The sequence below is a fragment of the Drosophila teissieri genome, chromosome 3L (assembly GCF_016746235.2).
Source record: "Drosophila teissieri strain GT53w chromosome 3L, Prin_Dtei_1.1, whole genome shotgun sequence".
In the NCBI taxonomy this organism is placed as follows: Eukaryota; Metazoa; Arthropoda; class Insecta; order Diptera; family Drosophilidae; genus Drosophila; species Drosophila teissieri.
This window is the reverse complement of record NC_053031.1, coordinates 17,152,513-17,175,921: the sequence shown is the minus strand read 5'-3', so window position 1 is coordinate 17,175,921 and position 23,409 is coordinate 17,152,513. Positions and strand designations below refer to the sequence as shown.

General features: G+C 44.9%; 8 protein-coding genes across 13 annotated transcripts; 4 read left to right on the top strand and 4 right to left on the bottom strand.

The window, feature by feature from the left end:
- Nucleotides 1–511: 511 nt before the first annotated feature.
- Nucleotides 512–1,031, bottom strand: LOC122618077 (putative odorant-binding protein A10). The gene is made up of 2 exons (XM_043794211.1): nt 761–1,031; nt 512–708 (listed from the first exon to the last, which is right to left on the bottom strand). The coding sequence occupies exons 1-2, from the start codon at nt 1,029–1,031 to the stop codon at nt 512–514; spliced, it is 468 nt and encodes a 155-aa protein (XP_043650146.1).
- An 872-nt stretch (nt 1,032–1,903) lies between these two features.
- LOC122618074 (unc-112-related protein) lies at nt 1,904–4,489 on the top strand. Its single transcript, XM_043794205.1, has one exon. It carries the CDS (start codon nt 2,238–2,240, stop codon nt 4,383–4,385), a length of 2,148 nt encoding a protein of 715 aa, XP_043650140.1. The 5' UTR covers nt 1,904–2,237; the 3' UTR covers nt 4,386–4,489.
- Nucleotides 4,490–5,098: 609 nt separating this feature from the next.
- Nucleotides 5,099–7,426, top strand: LOC122618076. 3 transcript variants are annotated; one of them, XM_043794210.1, is made up of 5 exons: nt 5,099–5,181; nt 5,238–5,350; nt 5,409–6,288; nt 6,347–6,498; nt 6,556–7,426. In XM_043794210.1, the coding sequence occupies exons 2-5, from the start codon at nt 5,250–5,252 to the stop codon at nt 7,184–7,186; spliced, it is 1,764 nt and encodes a 587-aa protein (XP_043650145.1). In that variant the 5' UTR covers nt 5,099–5,181; nt 5,238–5,249; the 3' UTR covers nt 7,187–7,426. The 3 variants fall into 3 exon arrangements, with proteins under 3 accessions (XP_043650145.1, XP_043650143.1, XP_043650144.1); XM_043794209.1 differs by having other exon boundaries at nt 5,118–5,132; nt 5,208–5,350; XM_043794208.1 differs by having other exon boundaries at nt 5,113–5,350.
- An 80-nt stretch (nt 7,427–7,506) lies between these two features.
- LOC122618078 lies at nt 7,507–9,814 on the bottom strand. Its single transcript, XM_043794212.1, has 3 exons — nt 9,596–9,814; nt 8,367–8,565; nt 7,507–7,967 (listed from the first exon to the last, which is right to left on the bottom strand). Exons 1-3 carry the CDS (start codon nt 9,605–9,607, stop codon nt 7,726–7,728), a joined length of 453 nt encoding a protein of 150 aa, XP_043650147.1. The 5' UTR covers nt 9,608–9,814; the 3' UTR covers nt 7,507–7,725.
- Nucleotides 9,815–13,374: 3,560 nt separating this feature from the next.
- LOC122615859 (probable malonyl-CoA-acyl carrier protein transacylase, mitochondrial) lies at nt 13,375–14,592 on the top strand. The gene has a single exon (XM_043791014.1). It carries the CDS (start codon nt 13,395–13,397, stop codon nt 14,556–14,558), a length of 1,164 nt encoding a protein of 387 aa, XP_043646949.1. The 5' UTR covers nt 13,375–13,394; the 3' UTR covers nt 14,559–14,592.
- LOC122615856 (calcium homeostasis endoplasmic reticulum protein) lies at nt 14,577–20,289 on the bottom strand. 3 transcript variants are annotated; one of them, XM_043791010.1, is made up of 13 exons: nt 20,137–20,288; nt 19,805–19,975; nt 19,402–19,742; nt 18,146–18,308; nt 17,846–17,918; nt 17,313–17,387; nt 17,016–17,092; nt 16,755–16,953; nt 15,702–16,694; nt 15,477–15,644; nt 15,098–15,412; nt 14,803–14,974; nt 14,577–14,749 (listed from the first exon to the last, which is right to left on the bottom strand). In XM_043791010.1, exons 1-13 carry the CDS (start codon nt 20,156–20,158, stop codon nt 14,651–14,653), a joined length of 2,868 nt encoding a protein of 955 aa, XP_043646945.1. In that variant the 5' UTR covers nt 20,159–20,288; the 3' UTR covers nt 14,577–14,650. The 3 variants fall into 3 exon arrangements, 2 of the variants coding, with proteins under 2 accessions (XP_043646945.1, XP_043646946.1); XM_043791011.1 differs by lacking the exons at nt 17,846–17,918; nt 19,402–19,742; nt 19,805–19,975; nt 20,137–20,288 and having other exon boundaries at nt 18,146–18,202; XR_006325878.1 differs by lacking the exons at nt 14,577–14,749; nt 14,803–14,974; nt 15,098–15,412; ... (1 more) ...; nt 15,702–16,694; nt 17,846–17,918 and having other exon boundaries at nt 16,889–16,953; nt 20,137–20,289.
- Nucleotides 20,290–20,514: 225 nt separating this feature from the next.
- On the top strand, nt 20,515–22,150 carry LOC122615858 (adenosine 3'-phospho 5'-phosphosulfate transporter 2). The gene is made up of 3 exons (XM_043791013.1): nt 20,515–21,629; nt 21,693–21,874; nt 21,937–22,150. Exons 1-3 carry the CDS (start codon nt 20,778–20,780, stop codon nt 22,091–22,093), a joined length of 1,191 nt encoding a protein of 396 aa, XP_043646948.1. The 5' UTR covers nt 20,515–20,777; the 3' UTR covers nt 22,094–22,150.
- Nucleotides 22,089–22,837, bottom strand: LOC122615860 (ribonuclease P/MRP protein subunit POP5). Of its 2 annotated transcripts, XM_043791016.1 has the most exons (4): nt 22,725–22,837; nt 22,432–22,669; nt 22,193–22,378; nt 22,089–22,143 (listed from the first exon to the last, which is right to left on the bottom strand). In XM_043791016.1, the coding sequence occupies exons 1-3, from the start codon at nt 22,742–22,744 to the stop codon at nt 22,199–22,201; spliced, it is 438 nt and encodes a 145-aa protein (XP_043646951.1). In that variant the 5' UTR covers nt 22,745–22,837; the 3' UTR covers nt 22,089–22,143; nt 22,193–22,198. The 2 variants fall into 2 exon arrangements, with proteins under 2 accessions (XP_043646951.1, XP_043646950.1); XM_043791015.1 differs by having other exon boundaries at nt 22,089–22,378.
- Nucleotides 22,838–23,409: the final 572 nt, after the last annotated feature.

Below are 23,409 nucleotides of genomic sequence, written 5' to 3'. Positions count from 1 at the left end.
CGCCGACTGCTGCGTTGTTGGGGCCAAATCCCAAATCGGGGCTCCTAGGAACTGGTTGCCATGACGCCTCCGATTGCTCGTCTATCGAATTGGGGAATCGAGACAACTTGTGTTTTTAATAAACTTTTTCCTATCAGAACGAATTGTTGTCTATTAAAATGATTTTACAAATAAAAATGTGAAGTAAAAAAGCAAAACCTTGTAAAATCGAGATTGGACTGAGTAGAGCCTTCTGTTTGTTGAAAAACGGAAGTTTCTTAAAACAAAAATCTACAGTTTACTATTTCTCCTAACTAACAAAATAGATCTGCAACTATTAATTAGTTGTTTGTCTAATATCCCGTAAAATAATCCAGATTTGGGTAATGAACATATTTATAATTATTCTATCGTTGAATCTTACTGTTTGGATACTTTCAAAAAGGTCAAAGATTGAAGCTTCTCTGCAGTTTATTCGTTAATTAAAGCAGCATAAACACTAAAGTTAACAACGACGTAAAGTAGAAGTTGATCAAGGCTCCGCATTGGCGTTGGCCTTCATCTCCTGGTATTTGATGCGGTAGGTTCCCTCGGGATCATAGATCTTCTCCAGACGCTCCCAGTCGGTGGGTCGGTTGTCGATGAGATGACGGGTCACCTTTTCAGCACCATACCGTTGCTTCTCCGTGCACTTGGTGCAATCAGTTTGGATGGCGTCGGGTAGGATCTCTACAAACGATTGGGTATTACCCAGATTTATTGGAGTGAGACTTGAACTTACCCTTCAGCATCTTGGCATCGGGCGAGCAAGGACCTGTGCCCTCCAGGCACCTTATGTAGTTGATTAACAGCCGCTCTTGGTTAAGGATCTCGTCCAGATCGACGTTGTCGAACTTATCGTCGTAGGCCTGCTCCACCATCCGTTCCATCATCGGTGCCGGCGACGTGGCCGGCGGATGAGGTAGCCCTTCCACTTGGAAACAGGTTGTGCAAATCAGTGCCACCACCAACGAAATGTGCCCCATGGCACGTCGGAAACCGGGCTGTCCCATTTTTGAGTCGATCGTATGCTGCCGACCGTACTAGCAATCCGGGCTTTTATAGAGGCCTCCGTTTGGAATTACCCTGCGTGTCTCTATCCAATTTGACCAATTGGGCTCAAATGAAGTCAATTTAATTTGATTACCTAGAGCCCATCAACAGGCAAAAGCGGTAGTGGCTTATTTTCTAAATACATTTTTTAAAAATCATTCTGGGGTAACCAATTTTTTTTGTGTGACACTAAAATATCCAATGCGTGAGCAATCAATAATTATCGGCCCTTATGTGATAGTAAAAAATGTTTGCGTCCCGAAACAAACTTGCTCACTAGAATCTACAAGCTTAATCTCAACTTTCTAGCTTTCATAGTTCCCGAGATCTCAACGTTCATACGGACAGACGTAAGGACACACGTAAGGACAGACGTAAGGACAGTACGGAAATGGCCAAATGACCAGATTGGCTCGGATAGTGATAATGAAATAATCAAGTATTATGGTATATGTACGTGTTACATACTATTTATATAAAAATGTATATCCTTTTTACTTTACAAGTAACGGTTAAGAATAACAAATAGGAAAGGCATTAGTTTCCATTTCGTTTTTTTATATACCGAAAATAATGCATTCACTTTTGAGTACAAATTTCATTTAATTGGGAAAAAAATTAAATAAATAAAGCTTCTCCGCAGAAAAATTTAAAATTGTTTTTTATTTTTTAAAAAATGCACCCTATTAAATTGAAATGAATTTAAAACTTGTTCGCGCCCATAAATTAAATATTTTTTTGGTGTTATCTATGAAAGTAATCGAAGAAATATCTTTTGCTATCTGGTTACACCGATGAACTCAATAATCGATAGTGACTCGGAAAACAAGGCAGAGATACATCGATAGCATCGCGAGTGGGTAAACCAGTCGGTTCGGCGCTTTCTTTTTCAATGGACTGAATTTTCTTTAGTTGCTCTATTTACGCAAGCGAAACGAATTGATGCAATTGCCCGGATCCGGAAACATTGCGGGCTAGGCAACGCAACTGCAGTGAATTTTCGACCCGTGGATTGCGTCACAGTGCGGGAAATGCGAATTTGACGACCATCTGTGCGCCGATCGGTGGAAAACTCTCGATTTTGCAGTGGGCGACCCACCAAGGACGACCTAGAAACACCCCAGACAGGCAGCAGAAAGTGGGACAGGTGATATCACTGCAGAACCATGATCCACGTCGGCGAGAACTCGTGGAATCTGCGGATCTTCATCACGGATCTGGCACTGGAGAAGACGATGCGCGTGCGCGGTGACCAGCACATTGGGGGCATCATGCTGCAACTGGTGGATCCGGAGAATCCCAAGGACTGGTCGGATCATGCTTTGTGGTGGCCAGCGCGGAATGTTTGGCTCAGCAGAACTAAGTTGACCCTGGACCAGTATGGTGTCCAAGCAGACAGCCTGTTGCACTTCACACCCATGCACAAAATACTGCGGGTGCAGCTGCCGGACTTGAGGTACTTGGACTGTCGGGTGGATTACTCCGTGAAGACGTTTTCGGCAGTGGTTAATCTGTGCAAGCAATTGGATATCCGCTACCCGGAGGAGTTGTCCCTGTGCAAACCACTGGAAGCCGAGCACCTGAAGCGCAACTTCGCCCAGGTGCCGCATCAGAAGCGAGTGCCAATCGCTGAGCCCGATGGCACCACTTACTTACAGCCTGCTGCGGACACCAACTCGTTTGTGCCCATCAGCACTTCGTTTCATGGCGAAGGCGGGAGCACGGGCAGCCTGGACAAGCCTTCTGCACCAGGATCCTTCTTCTGTGCTCCTCTGTCGCCGCACAATCACCGAGCCCGCTCGCCAGTGCGCGCTGTCTCACCTTCCCCAGGGACCTGGAAACAGAGCCAGCTTGGCTATGCCACGTACGATTCAAGCTCTTCAAGTCTTGGCGATTTCCAGGAGAATTTGGCCACCTCTCCGCCCACACCCTGCGGGGATGTGCGAGCCCTTTTGTTGCGCCCCAAGTCGCTGGTGGAGAAGGCGCGCCTGAATGTGGGCTGGCTAGACTCGTCGCTGTCCATCATGGAACAGGGCATACGGGAGTACGACACGCTGTGCCTGCGCTTCAAGTACTTCACCTTTTTCGACTTAAATCCCAAGTGCGACCAGGTGCGCATCAATCAGCTGTACGAGCAGGCCAAGTGGAGTGTGCTTAACGAAGAGCTGGATTGCACAGAGGAGGAGAGCCTTATGTTCGCCGCCCTCCAGTTTCAGGTCAACCATCATGTAAATCATACACCACAGGGTGGAGCAGTGGACTCGGGCATTGAAACTTCCAGTCAGGAGAATGACAACGAAGATGAGATTGATTCGGCACTCAAAGAGCTCCAGATTACGCTGGAGGGGCCGGACTACGGCGGAGATTCGAGGAACATTACACGCATACCGGAGCTATCCGACTATTTGCGGTACCTAAAGCCGCAAAGATTCACGCTGCGCGGCTACAAGCGATACTACTTCACCTACCGGGATCTGCACTTGCACCTGTTCAAGAACGCCGAAGAGTCGCGACGTGTTGCGCCTGCCATAAGCATTAACCTGAAGGGCTGCGAAGTGACCCCGGATGTAAACCTGTCCCAAGGAAAGTATGCTATTCGGCTGGAAGTTTCTCCGGAGGGTGGCCATGGCACCAACAGCGAGGTGTGGGTGCGCTGCGAGAACGAGCAGCAGTACGCCAAGTGGATGGCCGCTTGTCGTTTGGCGGCCAAGGGAAGATCCCTGGCGGATAGCTCGTACGAGGGTGAAGTGGATAGCATACTCTCGTTACTGCAGATGCAGCGACCAGCACACGGAGTGCATGTAAACATTGATCCTCGCTCCGTTGAAGCAGTTGATTACCTATCGCCCAAGATCGTCCGTAAACTGTCCAACAAGGCAGTTCAGCGGATCCTTGAAGCACATGCCAACGTTAGGGAGCTGAATGCGTTAGATTCAAAACTGAAGTACATCCAAGCCTGGCGGTCGTTACCAGACTTTGGAGTAAGCCTGTTCATCATCAAGTTTGACGGGCACCGGAAGGAGGAGCTGCTCGGCGTTGCCCACAACCGCATCATGCGCATGGATCTGAGTTCGGGGGATCACATCAAGACCTGGCGATACAACAACATGAAGGCATGGAACGTCAACTGGAACATTAAATGCATGATGATCCAGTTCGAGGACGAGAATGTGGTCTTCTCCTGCCACTCGGCCGACTGCAAGGTGGTGCACGAGTTCATCGGTGGCTACATCTTCATGTCGATGCGGTCCAAGGACAACAACCAGACCCTCAACGAGGAGCTCTTCCACAAGCTTACAGGCGGCTGGTCCTAGGACTAATTGCTCGATTTTAATGGCAGCCAGTTTTATTTGTTCGAATTTTGTTAAGATAAACCTCTGTTTTAACTGATAACCAACTGATAGACTCACAACTTCAATGCAATACTTGTATTTAATTTCATTTTATTTACTTTTTAATTCGTTGTTAACTAATCTTGTTGATGATTTTTCACCACGAAAATCGCTTGCCAATGACCCTTTTGACTGCCCAACTCTTAAATAGACTTAACCGTGGCCTTAGCAATGTTTTTGTATGACTAACTCGTAAGTGTATATTTAAAATAAAACTCCCATATTAAAATTCAATTACTCTTTGGCATTGTAGTTTTAATGGGAATAAATCGATTTTTTACTATGTAGGCAATATTGAGAACATTAAAGGTAATTTCAAGAGTAATTTACTCTAACTTCAAAGATATTGAACATGTGTTAACTAAATAAATAGAATAATCCTACGGTAAAATTATGATTATGTACCGTGTTATTGTAAATCGAGATTTTAGTTTGACTAATTTATTATCAATTGAAAGAATTGTTTTTAACTGGGAAAGTTTAAAGCCGAATTTGTACGCTAATAAAAGATATGAGCGCAATTTAGATAGGGATTAAAAATAATATTTTCAAAATGTATAATTTAAAATTACGCGGTATTGATCGATCAATTTATATCGTGAAGCTTGGAACATCGATTAGCTCTCGATAATTTGCCGCCAGCTTTGTTGAATTGTCATGGAAACGAAAGTAGCATTTTAACATTGATTTCCCATTATACTACAGTCTCTAAATTAAAGTAAGTGTATTAAACCTTTTCTACAGATGAATAGTGCAAGAATTTCAAGAAACTAGGAGAGCTACGACATGGAGAAAACAGAAAATACTCAAAATTCTCGCACCGCCTACGAAGTGCAAAGGGATTTTGGCTTCAGCAGTGGGCTGCGTTCGGAAATTATTTGGGATTCGTAAGTTATGCAATTACTTGAATAATCGTACCTGGTAAAACAATATATATACCTACAGATTAGCTCCAGATCAAGGGGATGTTCTCCAGCAAAAGATAGATAACCTTATTTGCGAGGACGACGACCGCAATGCCAAGGCGATTCAACGAAAGCGTGAGCAGCTTTTCCGGAATATTTGGAAGCAGCGTTGTTACACCAACGGCACATTGCTCTCCGCCATTATTTACGTGCTGGTCACGCCGGATACAGACCCGGAATCGGCCCTGCAGTCCACCAACTACTCCTGTCACCCTGTTTTTCGCACCCGGCGCTGCATGAAGGGCGAGAACAGCGCCGCCTGCTGCATGATTTTTGTAGACGAAAATGCACGGGTGTACTCCAATTGGGAGCAGTTCGTCTTCCGGAACACCCTGCCCAAGGGCCTAATGATCGCCCCTAGCCAAGGAATTTACACGTTCACCGGTGACGAGGAGCCGGGCGTCCAGTTGATGGTCCATCCCACGCCCGCAGCGCGTGCCAGATATAAATTATTGAATGCTGGCGATAAAGTCGCCACTGTGGGTAGCCTGGTGTCCACTGTTCCGGCGGCTGCAGCTCTGGCTGTGCCTCTGGGCGCTCCCCTCGTGATTGCCGCCACCGCTGTGGGCGTGGCCACCGGGATCTACAGCACCCTGCGCTCTGCTTCCCATCTCATCGATCGTCGACGGCACGGGCAGTCCACCTGCATTACGGATACCGAGGCACGCAGCTCTTGGTTGGGCGTAGCAGGTGGCGTTGTGGGTCTGGGTGCCACCGGGGCTACTAAAGCTCTGTCCACCGCTGCAGGAGCCGGCTACAAAGTTAATCCCGCAGCTCAGTTGGCCGTTAGGGGGATAAATGGAGCCTCAGTGGTCATCGCCGGAACGGGTGTGGCGAATGGTGTTTATGATCTATATTTGGTTAGGATCCATCCGAAAAAAAATACATTTATTTTATTACTTAATTTCGCTTTCACAGAAACTTGGTGATAATCAAGCCATAAACAGCTTGGACATGCTGCAGATGGCCTCGCACTTGGTGATATTCACTCATTCAATCAACAATATGCGCATCGCTTCCAAGGCTACCAACGGGTCCTCCTTGAGACGAGCACTTCGAAATCAATCCAGGCAAGATAATCCCTCCCGGCAATCACATACTTTCTTTCATCATTATTGTATCAACAGAAAAGTCTTTGATCGAATCTCCCAGGAAACAGTGAAGCTCCACAATGAATCTGGCCAATTTGATATTGTGAGAACCCTAAACGAAATTCCTTTCAAGGAGGCACTCCTCAGCCTTCACAATATTAACTCGCATCTAAGCCAGGGACTCACAGTGGCCACCACTTTGTTGCCCCAAATACTGAGCCTCAGCAGTGGCGGGCAGATGCTGATCAATATGGATGTGCTGGCGCAGAAATTCGGTAGAAAAATCGTGGAGCACATCTGCAATCTGGCCAGCTTAACGGACGTTTTGGAGGCCATGGCCAGGTACTTCAGCGATCAGGCAGTACAGCTCCTAATGCAGATGACCCGCACTTTCGTAGAGGAGAACGTGGATTCCATTGATCGCTCGCTGAATACGTTCGTGTCTACTGAGGCGGTGCTCTTTCGCATTCTAATGCATTGCGTTAAAACCTTTGATGATTTCGGCGAAGATTTCCTTCAAAGACGCCGGGAGGATATCTTGATGGTGGTATCCAAATACTTTCGATCTCTGGAGCCAGTTAGCGAGAACAACTGCCGCAAGTACACATGCAACGTTTGCAAGGGCGCCTACTATATAATAGAACAAAGATTTGTCAGCCATATATAGGAATTTTTAAGTAGGCTTAAGTAGGCTATTCTCTGGCTCAAGCTGTCTGTTTACCCTGTTATTGGGTGTAATTTTTGTTTTTTCGTAAGAGGTATGACCTATTAAGTCAAAAAATCTGGTGTTATTATGTGTAAACCATTGAGTGATTAATAGTTTGTAATAGAACAAAGATTTGTCAGCCATATATAGGAATTTTTAAGTCCAAGTTTGTAACATTTTATGACTTTAATGAAGAAGCGTCATCTAAGCCTTATATGCTGTAAAATTCTGATTGTTAATGATTTTTAATTGTACACTAGTCTTTATAAAAACTACTTTAGTTCCGATCAATGGCCGTATTCGATTGTTTATTCAAAATCGATCTAAGTGTATAAATACTGTAAATGGATTTGTGTCCATGGAAGCGGGCACAAATAAGGTACTCTATAAGAGTGAGCGCGACTTGTAGAATGTACATCAATAACCTAACTATATCTATGGACGGATTCAGAAGACTCTGACCAGATGGCACCGGCATGGAGCATGGCACTGGAGATCTCTTAGCAGAAGAACTCCTCCTCGCACTGGTTTAGGCAGCAGTAGGGGATGTTGTTGTAGGACCTGCTCGAGTGATCCCTCTTGAAGCGATTCTTCTTCTCGTGGTGCGGCTTAATGGGCTTGTAGCGCGGAAAGATGTCCAGTTCGCTGAGGCGCTTGAAGTGATGCCCGGTCACCTTCAGGTAGCCACCCATTGGATAACTGCTCCGGCTGATATAGTGGTGCTTGTGGACCGATTTGCCGGCTGAAAAGGGGAAAACGTTGCCAGTGAGCAAATTGATCTTGAACCTGCGCCTTGAAATCGGTTAACTTTTGCATCGGAACTGCTTTATGCAAATGCCGGTGTAGTGCGCGTATTAATTGCAATCTACACACTTATAAAACGTGTTTTCGATATGCAGTTCCGAATGCAATTGTCGGGTTGACTGACACTCTGACCTTATTAACTCGCTAATCCAATATTTTAATCTTTTCCTTACAGATCTAAGGTGGAAATTGTCATTGAGTTTATTACGTTACTCTAAAGTTGGAACCAAACTTCCAAATTGATCATCTGATAACTATGATACTATACTATGATCATGATGATAACTAGGAACATTCTATGCTGGAAAATCTTAGGATCTAAGGAGCTGATACTTACATCCAATTCCATTAAGATGGTGGTGCGGGTACCCGATGGACCTCCTGTCGCGGCGAGCACCCTCGTCCGCCTGGAACAGGTGCTCGCACGCCTCCATCGCAAACTTCTTCATCCGCTCCAGGGAGCAGAAGCTGCCCGACGAGCTGCCCATCAGACAGCAGACACCGAGGACCAGCAGCATCCAGCGGCACATATTCAACTGCAATGGAGGAGGAGCGGGAGGAAAGGCAAGACAACTGTGAGTATGAGTGTATTCCAAATTAAACACCCAACAGGCCTCCGGCACCTAATTATAAATCGCTGACGCTCAGAATTTATCGCATAAGTGTTACAACGATCCTCTAACCGGCTGCACTCTGCCCTGCTTTGGGTTTTCAATCCGAATCTGGATCGCATCTCTGGACACATCTGGATAAACCACTTCGGATGACGACAGCTGGGTGCCGGGTGTCGGGGTGTCAGGATGCCTGGATGACGTCGCCGACTCCCACGCACCGGATTATGCCGCCCATTAACTGGGTCAATATCGATCGATTCACGATCGGAACATAAACTGGAGCGCATTTGCAAGTCGACGCGGCCAAATGGTAAAATTTAATTGCCGCTTTTAATGACCGAAACTTCCCCGACATTACAGAGCGTTGGAGCTGAAGTGGAAATTATGTAATGCGCCTCGCAGGTAGGCATTTCCGCATTTTGCATTTCGCATTTCGCACCTTGCGGTGACACTCCAGTCTGTTTAGCACTCGCTCCCCCATATGGATCCGAATCTGAATCGGAATCCGAATCGGAATCGGATTCGGTGCGGGCATTATGCTGTTGCCCGTGGAGAACAAAAGCGCATTTGTTTATATTGATATTTTTAGCAGACAGCCTGTTAATTGTACACACCCACTTTCTGGCGCGAAGCTAATTTAAGTAATTAAAGTGGAGAGTTAGAAGACAGTTATTTACTTGGAAAATTTTGGAACTTTATGCGGAAAAGTCCACCCTATACTGGAAATGTCTAAGTTCAATTTTGTTCAACTATTTGGTTGGATCAATGAAAATACATAAGTGCAGTATGGCCCATTATGGGAACTAAATGTTTAGTAATTTTTATGATTACCTATTGGAGCTGAGCCATTTTAAGAAACTGTTTAAATAAGCTACCCGAAATAGTTTCAAAATAAAACCAAAACTCCTCAAAATCGATTCTTTAAAAAAATAAATTTGCCTTAGTCACTTACCTTTGAACTCATTTTAGTGGCGTTCTAGGATCACAATCCTCAATAGATCAATAAGGCACCTCGAGCACCTCTCTGGCTGCAACACTACGTATACGTGTTTTTTTGGCGGGCAAACCGAAAACTTGCTGAATGTAAACCCGTCCGTCCGATCGACGTTACCTGATAATCACGAGTGGCGAGCGCACAATGAGCTTTCATTGCCGACGTAGCCAAGCTTTTATACGCGCTTCAAGAATCGAGGATCGGCGCTTCGGATCGGCTCAGGTTGCCGCTCAGACTGCCGCTCTTCACTTCGAATGGGGGGTGAGAGAGCGGATCGGGATTTCTGATTTCTTGGGTCTTGGGACTCGGGTATGGAGTATGGAGTATGGAGTATGGAGAATGGGGTTGGGGTTTTGGGTTCGGGATCGGGATCCGTTCGCAGTCTGCAGGAGTTTTGCGTAAGCGGCAGGGCGCGCCGGGCATTCAGAAATATATTTTTTATCAATGGGGCTCGCAACGGACGTCAGACTTTAAGAGTTGGCATTTATAGTTTCATGGCGCCGCCTCCGAATCTTAATGAATTTAACAACATAATTGTCTCGGTTTTTCTGACTCACAGCCACATGCTGGCCTGCTCTTGATAAAGCCATGGCAAATACTGGAAGTTGAACAGTCTAAACGCTCTTATCAGCACACCTTGGAAATGTAATAAGGTAGTAATAGTCTAACTTGACGGCCGCTGGTGGCAGTGAAAGTGAGTGAGAACTTAAACCTTGTTGCCGGGGGTTTTCCAACCAGGGCAACGCACTTCTTGATAGCTGCGCACGATTAGCAGCTTCTAATGTTTATGGGGATCCATAAACAAGTTTACCAGACCCATAAAACAATTCAAATATTGTATGTGGAATTAAAGCAACTGTATGATTTATATTGTTGCGAGGGATTGGCGTTTTCTACTGGAACTCAAGAAGTACAACAGTGATTGGTAACCTACCTATAGTAAGCGGTAGAGGAATGGAAATCTCTAATAGTCTCTCAAAACATGAATGTGCTAAAAAATTATCTATTACTTACTTATGTATATGACTTGACCTTCTTTTTTAGTGGCTACTAGTACTTTACTTTCCTACTACTGTTTACTATAGGTTGTTCTAACAAAAGTTAAGCCCAACATAAAAGTCTAGAATGACAGGTTCGTTGTGCAATGGAAAGGCGAGACGTTTGAAAGCTTAAGAAATTTTTGTATTGAATAATATTCAAATGCACCTCGTGGTGTTTTATTCCACTGGATTTTAATTGATAACATAACATTCCTGGAACTGGTATTTCTAGAAAGAAATAAACAGCAAAGTTTAGTGCTCATATTGAGGGCATTCCATTCAAAGGCTTTTAAAATATTATGTTTTTACATAAAGCGATGTGTTCTGAATGAAGTTGGAATAGATTGACAGCATTTAGAGTATGTCACATAAATTAGATGTACAAGAATATTTAGTGGAATTATACGATTTTCCCGAACTTTTACTGATGTATTATTTCCAATGGTTTATGCCTCTAGGATTGTTGCCTTTCGTATAAGCGAAAGTGAAGAACTTTCCCTCTCGTTTTTGTTCGGCTCTGCCTCCGTCTCTTTCGGCAGCGCTCTCGCCCTCTCTTTCGCTCACCCTGTTGCAGCATCATTTGGGGAGGAGCACTTAACGGTTGTTCTGGATCGGGCGTCATCATCGTACGTTCTTATTTTATCAGATCGTTTGTGTTACGTTCTTTTTCGGGTATTTTTAGCCGCTCTCTCGGTCAATGCACACTTTCGGCCGACTTTTTATGGGTTCAGATTGTTACGTTTCTGGCTCTGATTCTGATTCCGATTCTTATTCTTATTCTGAGTGGGGTTCGGTTTCGGTTTCGTTTCCAGATTCGTTTTGGTTATGCATTTTTTTTTACCACTTGCTTTTCGCTTTCGTTGCATTCCCGCATGCGGAAATGCCAGCCGGACCCCGTGGCGTATGCGCAATGCTGCGACGCAGTTGCACTTCCCCCACATTTCGCACGTATCCTTCGGAATGTGCATTCTCGCGCTCGTCGATCCGATCGGCCACAAATAACGGTAACGGGCACGTTCTGGGAACCCCGACTTGGGTTCGGAATGTGTGCTGGCTGTGGGTAAAACTCTTTCTGGTATGCGGCATTAATTGGTTCGCCACGGGCTCTCATTCATAAATTCAATTTCACAACCTGATTTAAAGAATCGCGCCACTTGCGCCATGTCAACGATCTCCGTCGAATGCCCCTACCTGGGCATCAAATTCACGACTCATTATCAAAGAAAAAACAAAAATTGGACTTAAAAAAAAAGAAAAAACAGCCGAAATACAACACAACCCAACGGAGTATAAACCGCAAACAGGTTCTGCTTCTAATAGAATCGCCGGTCCATCGACGATCTGATATTCGTGCAGTCTAGACGAGCATTGGTACACATATCTGGTGGGTCCTTTCCTTGGCAACAAGAAAAGAGCTGGGAATGTCGCTCCGTCTTCTGGGAAGATCGCATCGGATCGGACCATGGGCGGATGGACAAGGGACACTGGAGGACCGCTCACCGCAGAGCGTGTGAGCTAGTGTTTTTGTTTTGATGCCCACATCTCCTGTTCCTTGAACTGAGGGCGAAAGTGGTGCGTCACGTCATCTCCGCTGTCTGACTTTGCCGGCGGCTTTGTCGTTCACCTTTGCCATCCACATCCCCATCCCCATCCTCCCCTATCCTGATCCTCATCCGCAGCCAAGTCCTCTGCCAACTCTTTTGGCCTGCCGGAGGGTTATTCTTTCGCCCTGGGTTCAAAAAACTCTGCGATTGCCTCGCTGGGATCGCATTTCAAATTAGAAACTCTTATTTCGGGGGTCCGAATAGCACACGGCCAAAAAATACTCTTTTGTCTTGGCAGGGTTTTAATCTTATGTCTCGTATCTTTTTAATTGTTTTTTTTTAGGCCCAGAGTTTCAATATTTATAGGCGTATTTTGGAGATTGTAATAAGGGCAGACTATTCAAAATTTAAAATTAGTGTTAGGCATGAAAAATTAAATGCAACCGAAAAAGCTTTCCGCGATATATGTTTTGCCTTAAAATATAAATATTCTTCACAGCATTATTTTCATTATCATTATTTAATACTTTGTGAAATTAAAAGCTATTTAGCATAAAATGAAGAAAGTCGTTATAATGTATATTTATAGTCGCTAAAAAATCCATAAGCGATCATTAAAACATCGAGACTACCAATTTGAGAGTCTATCATAACTTTGGTACTTTGGACCCAAATAAAAACTTGGCTCAAATTTCTATGCGTAGTAGTCAGTGACGCATGAATGAATATACAACCAACATTATTTCGCCATGACCATTAAATGAGAGCCTAGCAACATAAATCAAGTTTGGCTATAAATAGTGGCAAAAGACCGCAGACCATGACTAAGATGTCAGGTGAAATAAAATAACCTAGGAATTTGGATCTTTTTGTGAGCATAACATACAACCTATTGCCAATTGGATAAATTCTATGTTTGTAGTAGCTACTTGAAGAAATTAGCAAATGCAAAATAATGTACAGTAATGTTGACAATGTTGGCTTTCGCAATTAGGATTTATTTAAAACTATGGGTGTTTCCCAATATTTTACGAACGTTTTGATTTAGAGCATAAACCGCCAAAAATCAAATTACAAAGTGTACTAAGTACAGTCGAAGTACTAAAACTATCGATTGTTATATTTCGTTATCGATAAGATACACTTTTTTTAGCTCTAATCAGCTGTTATGTTATGCCGCGAACTCCTTCAACGAAAATGTTGGCCGCCCGCAGATTACTACGATCGCCGCGGATTACCGGTACCTTAAGCTGGTCCCGCTGGAGCAGCGATGCTGCGAAAGCCACCACAGAAACCGCCGCCCTGCCGGGTAACGCGGAAAAGCGCCAGCAACTGGTCAATGAGCTTTCTGAGCCGCTGGAACAGAAAAGCCGACCCGCCATCGATCCCAAGGAAACAAGTGTGATGCTCTTTCCTGGTCAAGGCACCCAGTATGTGGGCATGGCCAAGGACCTGCTCCGATTCCCTGGCGCCCGCCGCATCTTCGAGCTGGCCAACGAGGTGCTGAAATACGATCTGCTCAAGATCTGCCTGGAGGGACCACGTGAGAAGCTCAACCGCACGGAGCACGCTCAGCTGGCTGTGATGGTATCATCGCTGGCAGCCCTGGAGCAGTTACGGGAAGAGCGACCGAAGGCCATTGAAACCTGTGTGGCAGCCGCAGGCTTCAGTCTGGGCGAGATTACCGCACTGGTGTATGCGGATGCCCTGCCTTTTGACAAGGCATTGCGATTGGTGCAGGTGCGGGCCACTGCCATGCAGGCAGCATGTGACCAGGCAGCCGGAGCCATGGCCATGACCCTCTACGGACCGGACACCAATCTGGGAGAGGCCTGTGCACGAGCACAGCAATGGTGTGTGGACAAGGGAGTGGAGTCGCCCTACTGCGGCATCGCCAACTACATGTATCCGCACTGCAAGGTCGTGGCCGGCAACGTAGAAGCTCTCGAGTTCCTGGAACAAAATGCCAAGGCCCTCAAGATCCGGCGGATGAAGAGATTGGCTGTAAGCGGCGCCTTTCACACTCCCTTAATGCAAAGCGCCGTGGAGCCCTTTACCAAAGCCCTGAAATCGGTGCGCCTTCAGGATCCCGTCATCAGAGTATACTCCAATGTGGATGGCAAACCCTATCGCCATGCGAAGCACATCCTAACGCAGCTGCCCAAGCAAATCGTACGGCCCGTCAAGTGGGAGCAGACCCTTCACGAGATGTACGAGCGCAAACAGGGCGTCGACTTTCCACGCACCTTTGAGTGCGGTCCTGGCAAAGGACTTGTCCAGGTCCTGGAGAAAGTTAATGCCAAAGCCGCTCAATCCAGCTTTAATGTTATAGCCTAACCTTGTATAAAAATTCAGTTTGCTTTTATAAAAATTTATATTTTCTGGGCTAAAGGAAACAAAAACGGGGAAGTTATGACCGTTGGCAGACCCTAACTCTTGTCGTCTCGTGATCGCATCCGGTGCGCAAAGGCAGCTCCCTTGTTCTTGCGAAAGCTCTCGAAGGGATCGTGCATATTCGCACCCACTCCCTGTGGAGAAGAAATTAGAAATTGTCCCTTCCTAGGAAATCTTGTCACTTCACCTTGTACATTTCTCGACGATCGCGCACCTCGCCTCCAGAGATGGGCGTGTCGATGCCTTGATTCTTTGAGCCTAGTCCAGTGCCAGTGCCCGCCCAACCCATTTTCATGAGCATTTGGTGGCCCTTGTTAGATTCCTCGATGAATTCCGCGGGCTTGGCAAAGGTGCTTCCCCTGGAGAAAGAAAAATAGCTCATTGGTCTGACTGCCAAAAAAAACTATTATACTACAGCCGTGCTTTTACCATGGATCTTATAGTTATGGTACATCAACTTCAAACTTCACATTTACACTTACAGAAAGCTCGGAGGGGTTGGAGATCTGTCTCGATCCACACGTCTTAGGTTGATGCTGTTGCCATTGTCTCTGCTATTGGAATTGCCGCGTTCACCACGGCTCTCACGATTGCTGTTTGTGCTGCCGCTGTTGTCCCGTTCGTGGCGAGGAGATCGATTACGACCCTTGCGGTTGCTACCACCGCCTGACCTGTTCCGGTTTGTCGGTGGCGGCGTTAACGAGCGCTCCATGGATCGCGACCGGGATCTGGAGCGTGAGGCGGATCTGTCTCGAAGGGGCGGCGTTTTTGAGCGGGAGCGACTGCGACTCTTGGATCTGAACCAGAAAATTAGTGTAAATGCTTTATATTGTGGTTTATTGATGGAAAACAAGCACTCACCGATAAACTCGCTTGTTGCTCTTTTTAGGTAGGGGTTTCTCAAGCACAATCGGACTGGGCGAACGCGACTTTTCTCGGATGCCGTCCTTGATTTCCTCTTCCTTTTGCTTTCGAGCCGCATTCTTCACCTTGTAGTACTCATAGAGACCAAGCTTCTCCCAACCCTCACTGCAAAATAAACCCCTTTATAAGTAACGCTGAATTAGATTCCATTAAAATACTTACTTATCCCTTGGACGATCGTGGGAGGGTGCAGAGTAGAAGGCATTCAATGCATTTGTTAGACGCTCGCTTTGTGGCGCTGGAGCTGGCAGTCGTATATCCGCCGGGTCGAGGGCTTTGTAGTTGTAATCCTCCAGACGAATAAGTGGCACCATGAGGCCCGCTGGCAGGTCGTAGTAAGGCGCTGTAGGTATTTGTGGCTCTCCAATTACAACAGGATCTCCAGATTCTCCGTCGACCAATTTCTGTGGTTGCTGGCCATCTTCTACTGTACCGTCTTCCGACTTATTGGTTATAACCGCGCGAATGGCCGCATTGAGCACATCCAGGTCCACTTCGGAATCAGCATTTTGCTGGACGGGTCTCACAATATTCTGGGGATAGGCAGCCATTGGCGGCGGCTGCTGTTGTTGCTGCTGCTGCAGTTGGTGCTGTCCTGGTTGCTGAGGGTCGTCAGGATGGTGTTGCTGCTGCATCTGTAAGCACGCCTGAATTGCTGCACTGAGGACGCCAAGGTCAACAGGTGGTTCATTGCCAGATCCCTGCAATTGCGGAAACTGTCCCGGTTGTGGTTGCTGCTGCTGATGACCTATTGCTGGGCCCTGATTATGATGTATGGGGGGTCCGGCAAAGCCTGGTGGTGGTTTGGACATGTCCGGAATGAAGAAGTTCGGTCCCCGCGGATCCGCAAACGGATTTCCCGGAGGTTGCTGCTGCTGTTGCTGCTGATGGAAGTTACCGCCTGGATACATATTATTTCCCGCCTGAGGATGCTGCTGATCATGCGGCCCCTGACTATTCATGTGGTCATGGTCACCCGGCATTGGTATTCGGTGGGACATCAGCGATGGAATGTTCTTCTGCTGATGCTGGAGCATGTGTTGCTGCTGCGACTTCTGGGCCACTATCTGCTGCTCCAGATGCTGCGCCTGCTTCTCAAGTTGGGAAATTTGCTGGCTGGCGTGTTGAATGAAAACCTGATGCTGTTTCTGGTAGCTGAAACATAAGAGTTATAGTTCATTAAATGCTTGATTATGTTATAAGACTTTTACTTACTTATCCAGAGTCGCATTTGTATTCTGCGTAAAGTTGGCTGTTATATCATGATGTGTATTCTGCAGATTGGTTTTGTACTCCTGCATTGACGAGTCCGGTGACTGAAGCTTCGAGATGACGCAAGCATCGAAGAACTTTGCCTTGGACTCCCACAGGGACAGCAGCTTGGCCAGCTTTTGGCGCTGGTCTGTGTTGGCAACTGTGGGTGAGGATAACGCAATTAGAAATCCAAAACCAATGGATCGAAGGGGAAATACATACTCAAGTCGGCGCTGCAGAACATCGGAATGACGACGTTCTCGAGGCTGTTCTTCAAGTCATTGATGTTCTTGCGCATGCTGTAAATACATCGTTGCACTTAGGTCTCATCTCCTAGCTACTCTAAAGTCTCGGTCTGAGGTCAGAAGTCCGTCCGGTGGTTGTAAGGTTCCGTCCAATTCTGTCAGTGTAGTCCACATAAACTAACCCACAAAGTAGGGTTACTACTCAGAGGGTTAGTTATGGAGGTCTATGGCCCTTAAATACTAACTATACAAATAATTGAGTGGGCGAACTTACCAGTGATGGAGTATATCATTAACTAAATATATAAGATGCAATTTTTGCTGAAACGTTGAACCATTGACCAAAGCCCTAAAAATAAATTAACAAACGAAAAACATATTTTTCTAGTTTTCTGTATGCACAACAACATTGCCAAAAGTACTTGTTGTGCAAGTATGATGATTTTTGTTAGTTAATCTTCTTTTTTTTTTGTGGTATTTTTGTTTTTTTCCGATGATTTTCACTGTTAAGTGTTGGTGTGTTGTTGTGCGTGTTTAAGGTTAAACTTATTAAGTAAAATGATTTGTATAGATGTGTGGCCCTAGCTATAAGACTTCCGGATCTGGGAACTACTCATGATCATAACATCTCTCGAAAACGAATATCGAGCCTCTCTGGGGGAGTCTCAATCGCTCAATCGATCATCTCTCGCATGTTTTTCGATATTTCGTTTTTGTATGTTTGGTTAGTATTTCACTCGTTGAAAGAAAGAAACACAATTTAATTAATACATATTGGAGGTCATTAGGTATAAAACTGAGGCATACTTCTTTAAAAGATATTGTAAAACGACATTGATTTTTGCGCTGTCGGTTGAATGCTGTAAAATCCAGTTCTTGCCTAAAATTGCAATATCAAACGGGTTACTCATATTGTCATTGTCACTGGCGATAATAAATTAGGTTTAGGATTAATCAAAAAGTAGTATGGATTCATTTAGTGTGCGCTTTGTGTGCAGCAAAGCTGCGGAGCATCAAAATTCAGCTCCATTAGCTAACTTATGACTGATTACGAGACTACAAACAAGCAATAATGTAATGCAGCCGGTCCGCTGAACTCATATTTACCTGCAGAGATGCTGTCCTTGGTGCAGGACTCGATGATCGGCTGCAGAACGCCATCGAAGTCCCTCAGCACAATGCCCTGTTCGCCAGCCATCTGTTCCTGTTGCGCCGTCTGCGCCGCCGCAATTGCATCCTCTATCTGCTTTGTCTTCTGGTTCATCAGGGCCTACAGGTTGGTTTCATTTGGTTGGTTGGTGATGGTGCGATTTGGATCGCATGCGTTGGTGTGGTTCGGATCGAATCGGTTTGGTCATTGGGCACACAAAGGTTTTTCACATTCATATTCGCATTTGCGATTCATATTTCGTATTCGAGTCGACAAGCGTTTCAAACAAATTTGATTTTTGGGATTTGTTTTTTGGTTTTTATACAGTTTTGTCAGTTGGTATGAAGAGTGGTTTGATTTGGTAATTTTTTTTTTTTGGTTTATGTTTCAAAAAATACAATAAAGCAAAAATTTAATGTAGCATTTTAAATTGTTAATTAAATAGTAAAAATAATGACAAATATAGATTGTAGTTTGGTAATGCTGAAAGTACACTTTAACTTTATCTTATCCGCACTTCGAGAACAAGGACTGAGTAGATCAATTGAAAGAAAATTTAGAACATGGACGAGCAGGATTATTCTTAGGAATTCGGGGATTAGTTTGTGGTGTCCGTAGGAAACAGGGCATAAAGTGAAACATCCATCCAACATTCCATTACATGGAAATTCAATGGCGACAAGCAATCTTTTAAAGACGAAGTTGGCTTACAGTACTTATAGAGTGAAAGGTCCACAAAAACAGTAGTATCGTAAGACATTTTTGAACGTATTACTATTTATAAAGATTAATATAAAAAAAAATGTTCGAACCAGACAATGTAATTCTGTCTTTGGAAATCATTGAAGTCCGAAAGTATGTGGTTATGTCTTTTCTCAAGAAAATAATTCATAGGATTCCATTTTATAAACGTTATACTTTGAATTATAGGTAGAGAGTTCACAATCGATTGGGTCGTTTCAAAGGGCGATCAAAATTCTAAGAAGCAAATAGGTTTTTTTTTTAGGCAATAAACGAAACTTTAGTTTTGGAGTTAATTTAAGAAGGAAAGCAATTTGCTTCTGCGAATTTTTGTGAGAGGAGGCCAACAATCAACATAGTTCCCGGTGTTCTTTTCTTTTCTTTACACACTCGAGGTGCTCTAATCTCTCAAGAAAATGTTTGCAAAGGTAGGTGTATAGAGGTACCCCCGTTGTTGCCAACGTTAAATTACCGTGTGCTGTGCGGAGAGATTCGCTTCGGATTGCTGGATCTGTTCCCGCAGCGTCTTCTGCTGCATCTTGATGGCTTCCAGCTGGGTCGTAAGATTCATGGCAATGGCATTGCCATTGGGCTGCTGATTGTTTGGAGGTCCACCGGAGTTTGGCGGCCAGGAGTGCTGCGATTGCGGTTGCATATTGTCTTGTGCGTTTTCCGGCGGGTGCTGTGGCTGCTGATTGGGTGGCGGATAGAGGCCCGGTGGCTGCGATTGCTGCATTGGCGGCGGATGTTGCATGTAGTGGCCGGTTGGAGCACCTGGTGGCAGTTGTTGGTTAATGGCCTGCTGCTTCAGCACTGTGTTGGGTGATAAATGCTGATTATAAGGAATAATTTCCACCAATTTAGAGTGCACTTACGAGTCTGTTCCGCTGCCACCCTAAATTGATAGTAGCTGGCGAACTCCCCGCCGTAGAGGAACTCGAACTTTGGGTTGTTCTGCTGCTTCTGCTTGGTTATGGCCTCGAACTCTGGCCCATTCCTGGCCACAAACTCCGCCAGTTTGTCGATAATATTTCGTAAACTAGCATCTGCAAATAGAAAGAAAACGTAAGAAAGGCTTTTGCAAAAAATGTGAGCATATCAAAGGTTGTGCGTGCGCTGTGTGTGTATGTGTGCATGCCAATAGAACTGGGCGCAGAATTTTCTCAATTTGAAGTCATATGCAGCACTTGTTAATTAAAGTACTTACCACGTGGCGGCTGCACGTCCATTTTGCGATTGTTATAAGCACTATTATTCTATGTAAACTTATAAATTCATAACTTTTTGCACTTTTCCAGCGGCACTTTTCACTGCTTCTTCTTGTTTTTTCTTATAGTGTGCCCATATCCAAGCATTTCCAAAATGACAAACAGTCCAATAATAAGGGTCATTCTCGGCACTATTTTAAAAGTGGGTTTTCCCTCTTTGTATAGGTTTTTCTCAGTAAATAAGCGGATTATAGTTTTATAGCACAATTGTTAAATAAAGGTATTATCAGCAGCATTGTGCCAATTAGAATGCCGGTAGGAGCAGAGTTGCCAACCTGTTACACTTATACCGGTCTTTGGTTTTCGATTAATAACACAAGGTGGCAACGTCCCCAGACTATCTCCCTTCTAAGCTGACAAAAATAGTTTATTCGTGGTAAACAAACCAAGTGCACATATTTAGCCAGAGCGATTTGCACTCAAAAGCAATATCCACGCCTGCCCGTGATTAATGCAGCACCCGAGGAGGCATGACAAATCCGCACATTAAACCGACAACTCCGCGGACAGCGTGGCATTAAATTACACGGGCTCCTTACAATAGTTATCTTGATATAGCCAATATATAGTGTGTATATGCATGTATATACACACTTCCTCCAGCAGCAGAATGACAGATAATAAGGGGAACGTTATCACCATTAAGGTCGGCGAATCGCCGGGAAGTTCGCCGCCCTCGCAGCGGAAGTCCTCGACGTCGGAATCGCCACCGGAACTGCGAATCCTTTGCTTTGACCTCACCTACTACAACCGCACCACTCAGTTCCTGCTCAGCTGTGCCGGCGTCTTCTTCCTGTACATCCTGTACGGGTATCTGCAGGAGCTAATTTTCACCGTGGAAGGATTCAAGCCCTACGGATGGTTCCTCACTCTCGTCCAGTTTGGCTACTACATCGGCTTCGGCTTGGTGGAGCGACGCTTGGAGGGCTATCGGATAAGCGGCGGTTCCTTTTGGAACATTGAGCCGGAGCCACGTTGCATTCCGATGAGAACATACCTAATTCTGGCTGCTCTTACCCTGGGTACTATGGGTCTCTCCAACTCAAGTCTCGGCTACCTCAATTATCCCACCCAAGTGATTTTTAAGTGCTGCAAGCTCATTCCCGTGTTGGTGGGCAGCATCCTCATTCAGGGAAAACGCTATGGACTGCTGGACTTTGCGGCAGCCACCTGCATGTGCATCGGATTGGCCTGGTTTACGTTGGCCGACTCCCAGATGACGCCCAACTTCAATCTGCTGGGCGTGGCCATGATTTCGGGAGCTCTGCTCTGCGATGCAGCCATTGGAAATGTCCAGGAGAAAGCGATGCGAGAGTTCAAGGCGCCCAGCAGTGAGGTGGTGTTCTACTCATACGGCTTGGGTTTTGTGTACCTATTTGTGATTATGCTGGTTACCGGCAACTTCTTCAGCGGCTTTGCCTTCTGCTTGGAGGTGGGTTATAAAAGCGGTTTTTGATGTATGAAATCTAATCCTTTTATCCTTTTATCCTTTTAGCACCCTGTTGAGACCTTTGGCTATGGCTTCCTGTTTAGTTTGTCCGGCTATCTGGGCATTCAGTTCGTGCTGGCTCTGGTGAGGAGTAGTGGTGCTCCCATAGCTGCCACAGTGACCACCGCCCGCAAGGCTGTGACCATTGCCTTTTCCTTCGTGCTCTTTAGCAAGCCCTTTACCTTACAGTTAGTATTTGTAAAATTCAAAAGATAATGCTATATTTCACCTATGTATCTAAAATTTTCAGATATCTGTGGTCTGGTCTCATTGTTGTCCTAGGAATATATCTCAATGTCTACAGCAAGAGGAACAAGCTGACGTTGGCCGACATCCGGCAGAAACTTAAGCAATTTGGAGCCAAGATTGCCCGCTCACCGAGTCGCAAATTCCTTATCGAAGTTTAGAACGATACCAAAAACATTTACATTTTAGTCGAATTGGAAGCATGGTTTTTCTACAAGAAAAACATGAAATATAATTACTTAATTACATTCTATACAAACTATATGCTATCTGTCCATGTCGAACTCCATGACGCTCTTGAAGAGATCCTGACGCTCCTTGGCGGAGGTTATCTGGCCCATGGCGCGGTCCAGGAACTGTTTTTGGTGCTTGACTATGAACTTGTTGCATTGGATGATGGTGGCACCAATGTAGAGGGTCCTAAACTTGGCCCGCACATCTCCAATCTGGAAGAAGTGTGGTTTTAATACTGGTTTAAGAACATGGCAATGAAACCAACCAAAGTAATCAGTGGTAATATACTGGACACAAAGCGTTGGCCTCGATGAAGACAACGTATAATTGCCATTTTCGTCCGATCGTTGATGTACTTCACACGAAATCCCTGCTCGATCACGGCGAGGCCGTACACTCCGTGATACTTCTCCACATTCTGGAGCAGTATTTTGGCCAGGCTGTGGTCGTTGAGTCGCAGAGATTGTGTTGGAGTATGGGGCACAATCTGGACCGCTATATATCTGTTTGAGGACGGCTTTATTAATAAACGTTGCAGAAAATGCGGTCAATATTTACCTATTCTTAATGCGAACCATCGCTGTAAAATCAATCTGGCAACGCCGAATAGTTGGTTGCCAGACCAAAAGACGCTTCAACTAACGATAACTTGTTTGCGTATCGGTTTTTAAAATTTGCCAATAAGCTGTTTGGTTTTTTATATTACCTAAAAATTGAAACTTTTTAAACTAAACTTTTTTAACTAATACTTTCTTATACTAAGTATACATATGTTTCTTTCATGCCTACCGAAAAAAATTCCTAAATGAATGATTTAGCCATGACTCAGCAGTATTTAAATCCGTGTCGGCTAGAAAACCATTTTATATTTCTTTTCCATATTATACGCATATTAAAAACTATGTTTTGCAGTATATTAAAATAAGTCTAGTTAAAGTCAAACATATTTTTTAAATCCGCTGCAGTTGTACATTTGCAATATCAATATTAATATCTGATATTCCCTTTAAAAAAAGGTCAGAAAAGGGTCAAATGTAAGTAACAGTGGATCCTCTTTTACTCTAAGGACGCTCTTTTCTTTGACGTGGATATATTTTTAAAATAAATTCGTGGACATGAATTCTTTTAAGCTTCACTACATATATATCAAATATTCATATTTTGACAGTTGAACAAAGGAACAGCCCATGGATTTGGGAATCGGACAAAGAAGTTGGAAACTTGTCGAGCAATTCGTGAATGA

Bases quoted from the DNA above. Each gene is read 5' to 3' on its own strand.
- LOC122618077 (XM_043794211.1), bottom strand. From the start codon at position 1,031: ATGGGACAGCCCGGTTTCCGACGTGCCATGGGGCACATTTCGTTGGTG. The intron at 709-760 runs GTAAGTTCAAGT...AATCGTTTGTAG, and splicing joins CGATGCCAAGATGCTGAAGG to AGATCCTACCCGACGCCATC.
- LOC122615860 (XM_043791015.1), bottom strand. From the start codon at position 22,744: ATGGTTCGCATTAAGAATAG. The intron at 22,670-22,724 runs GTAAATATTGAC...GTCCTCAAACAG, and splicing joins ATGGTTCGCATTAAGAATAG to ATATATAGCGGTCCAGATTG. The intron at 22,379-22,431 runs GTTGGTTTCATT...CACTTCTTCCAG, and splicing joins TATTACCACTGATTACTTTG to ATTGGAGATGTGCGGGCCAA.
- LOC122615858 (XM_043791013.1), top strand. From the start codon at position 20,778: ATGTATATACACACTTCCTCCAGCAGCAGAATGACAGATAATAAGGGG. The intron at 21,630-21,692 runs GTGGGTTATAAA...TTATCCTTTTAG, and splicing joins GCTTTGCCTTCTGCTTGGAG to CACCCTGTTGAGACCTTTGG. The intron at 21,875-21,936 runs GTTAGTATTTGT...TAAAATTTTCAG, and splicing joins AGCAAGCCCTTTACCTTACA to ATATCTGTGGTCTGGTCTCA.
- LOC122618074 (XM_043794205.1), top strand. From the start codon at position 2,238: ATGATCCACGTCGGCGAGAACTCGTGGAATCTGCGGATCTTCATCACG.
- LOC122618076 (XM_043794210.1), top strand. From the start codon at position 5,250: ATGGAGAAAACAGAAAATACTCAAAATTCTCGCACCGCCTACGAAGTG. The intron at 6,289-6,346 runs GTTAGGATCCAT...TCGCTTTCACAG, and splicing joins GTGTTTATGATCTATATTTG to AAACTTGGTGATAATCAAGC. The intron at 6,499-6,555 runs GCAAGATAATCC...TTGTATCAACAG, and splicing joins GCACTTCGAAATCAATCCAG to AAAAGTCTTTGATCGAATCT.
- LOC122615859 (XM_043791014.1), top strand. From the start codon at position 13,395: ATGCCGCGAACTCCTTCAACGAAAATGTTGGCCGCCCGCAGATTACTA.
- LOC122615856 (XM_043791010.1), bottom strand. From the start codon at position 20,158: ATGGACGTGCAGCCGCCACGTG. The intron at 16,695-16,754 runs GTAAGTAAAAGT...CTTATGTTTCAG, and splicing joins ACAAATGCGACTCTGGATAA to CTACCAGAAACAGCATCAGG. The intron at 14,750-14,802 runs GTGAAGTGACAA...TCTTCTCCACAG, and splicing joins ATCGTCGAGAAATGTACAAG to GGAGTGGGTGCGAATATGCA.
- LOC122618078 (XM_043794212.1), bottom strand. The intron at 7,968-8,366 runs GTAAGTATCAGC...TCCCCTTTTCAG, and splicing joins CCATCTTAATGGAATTGGAT to CCGGCAAATCGGTCCACAAG.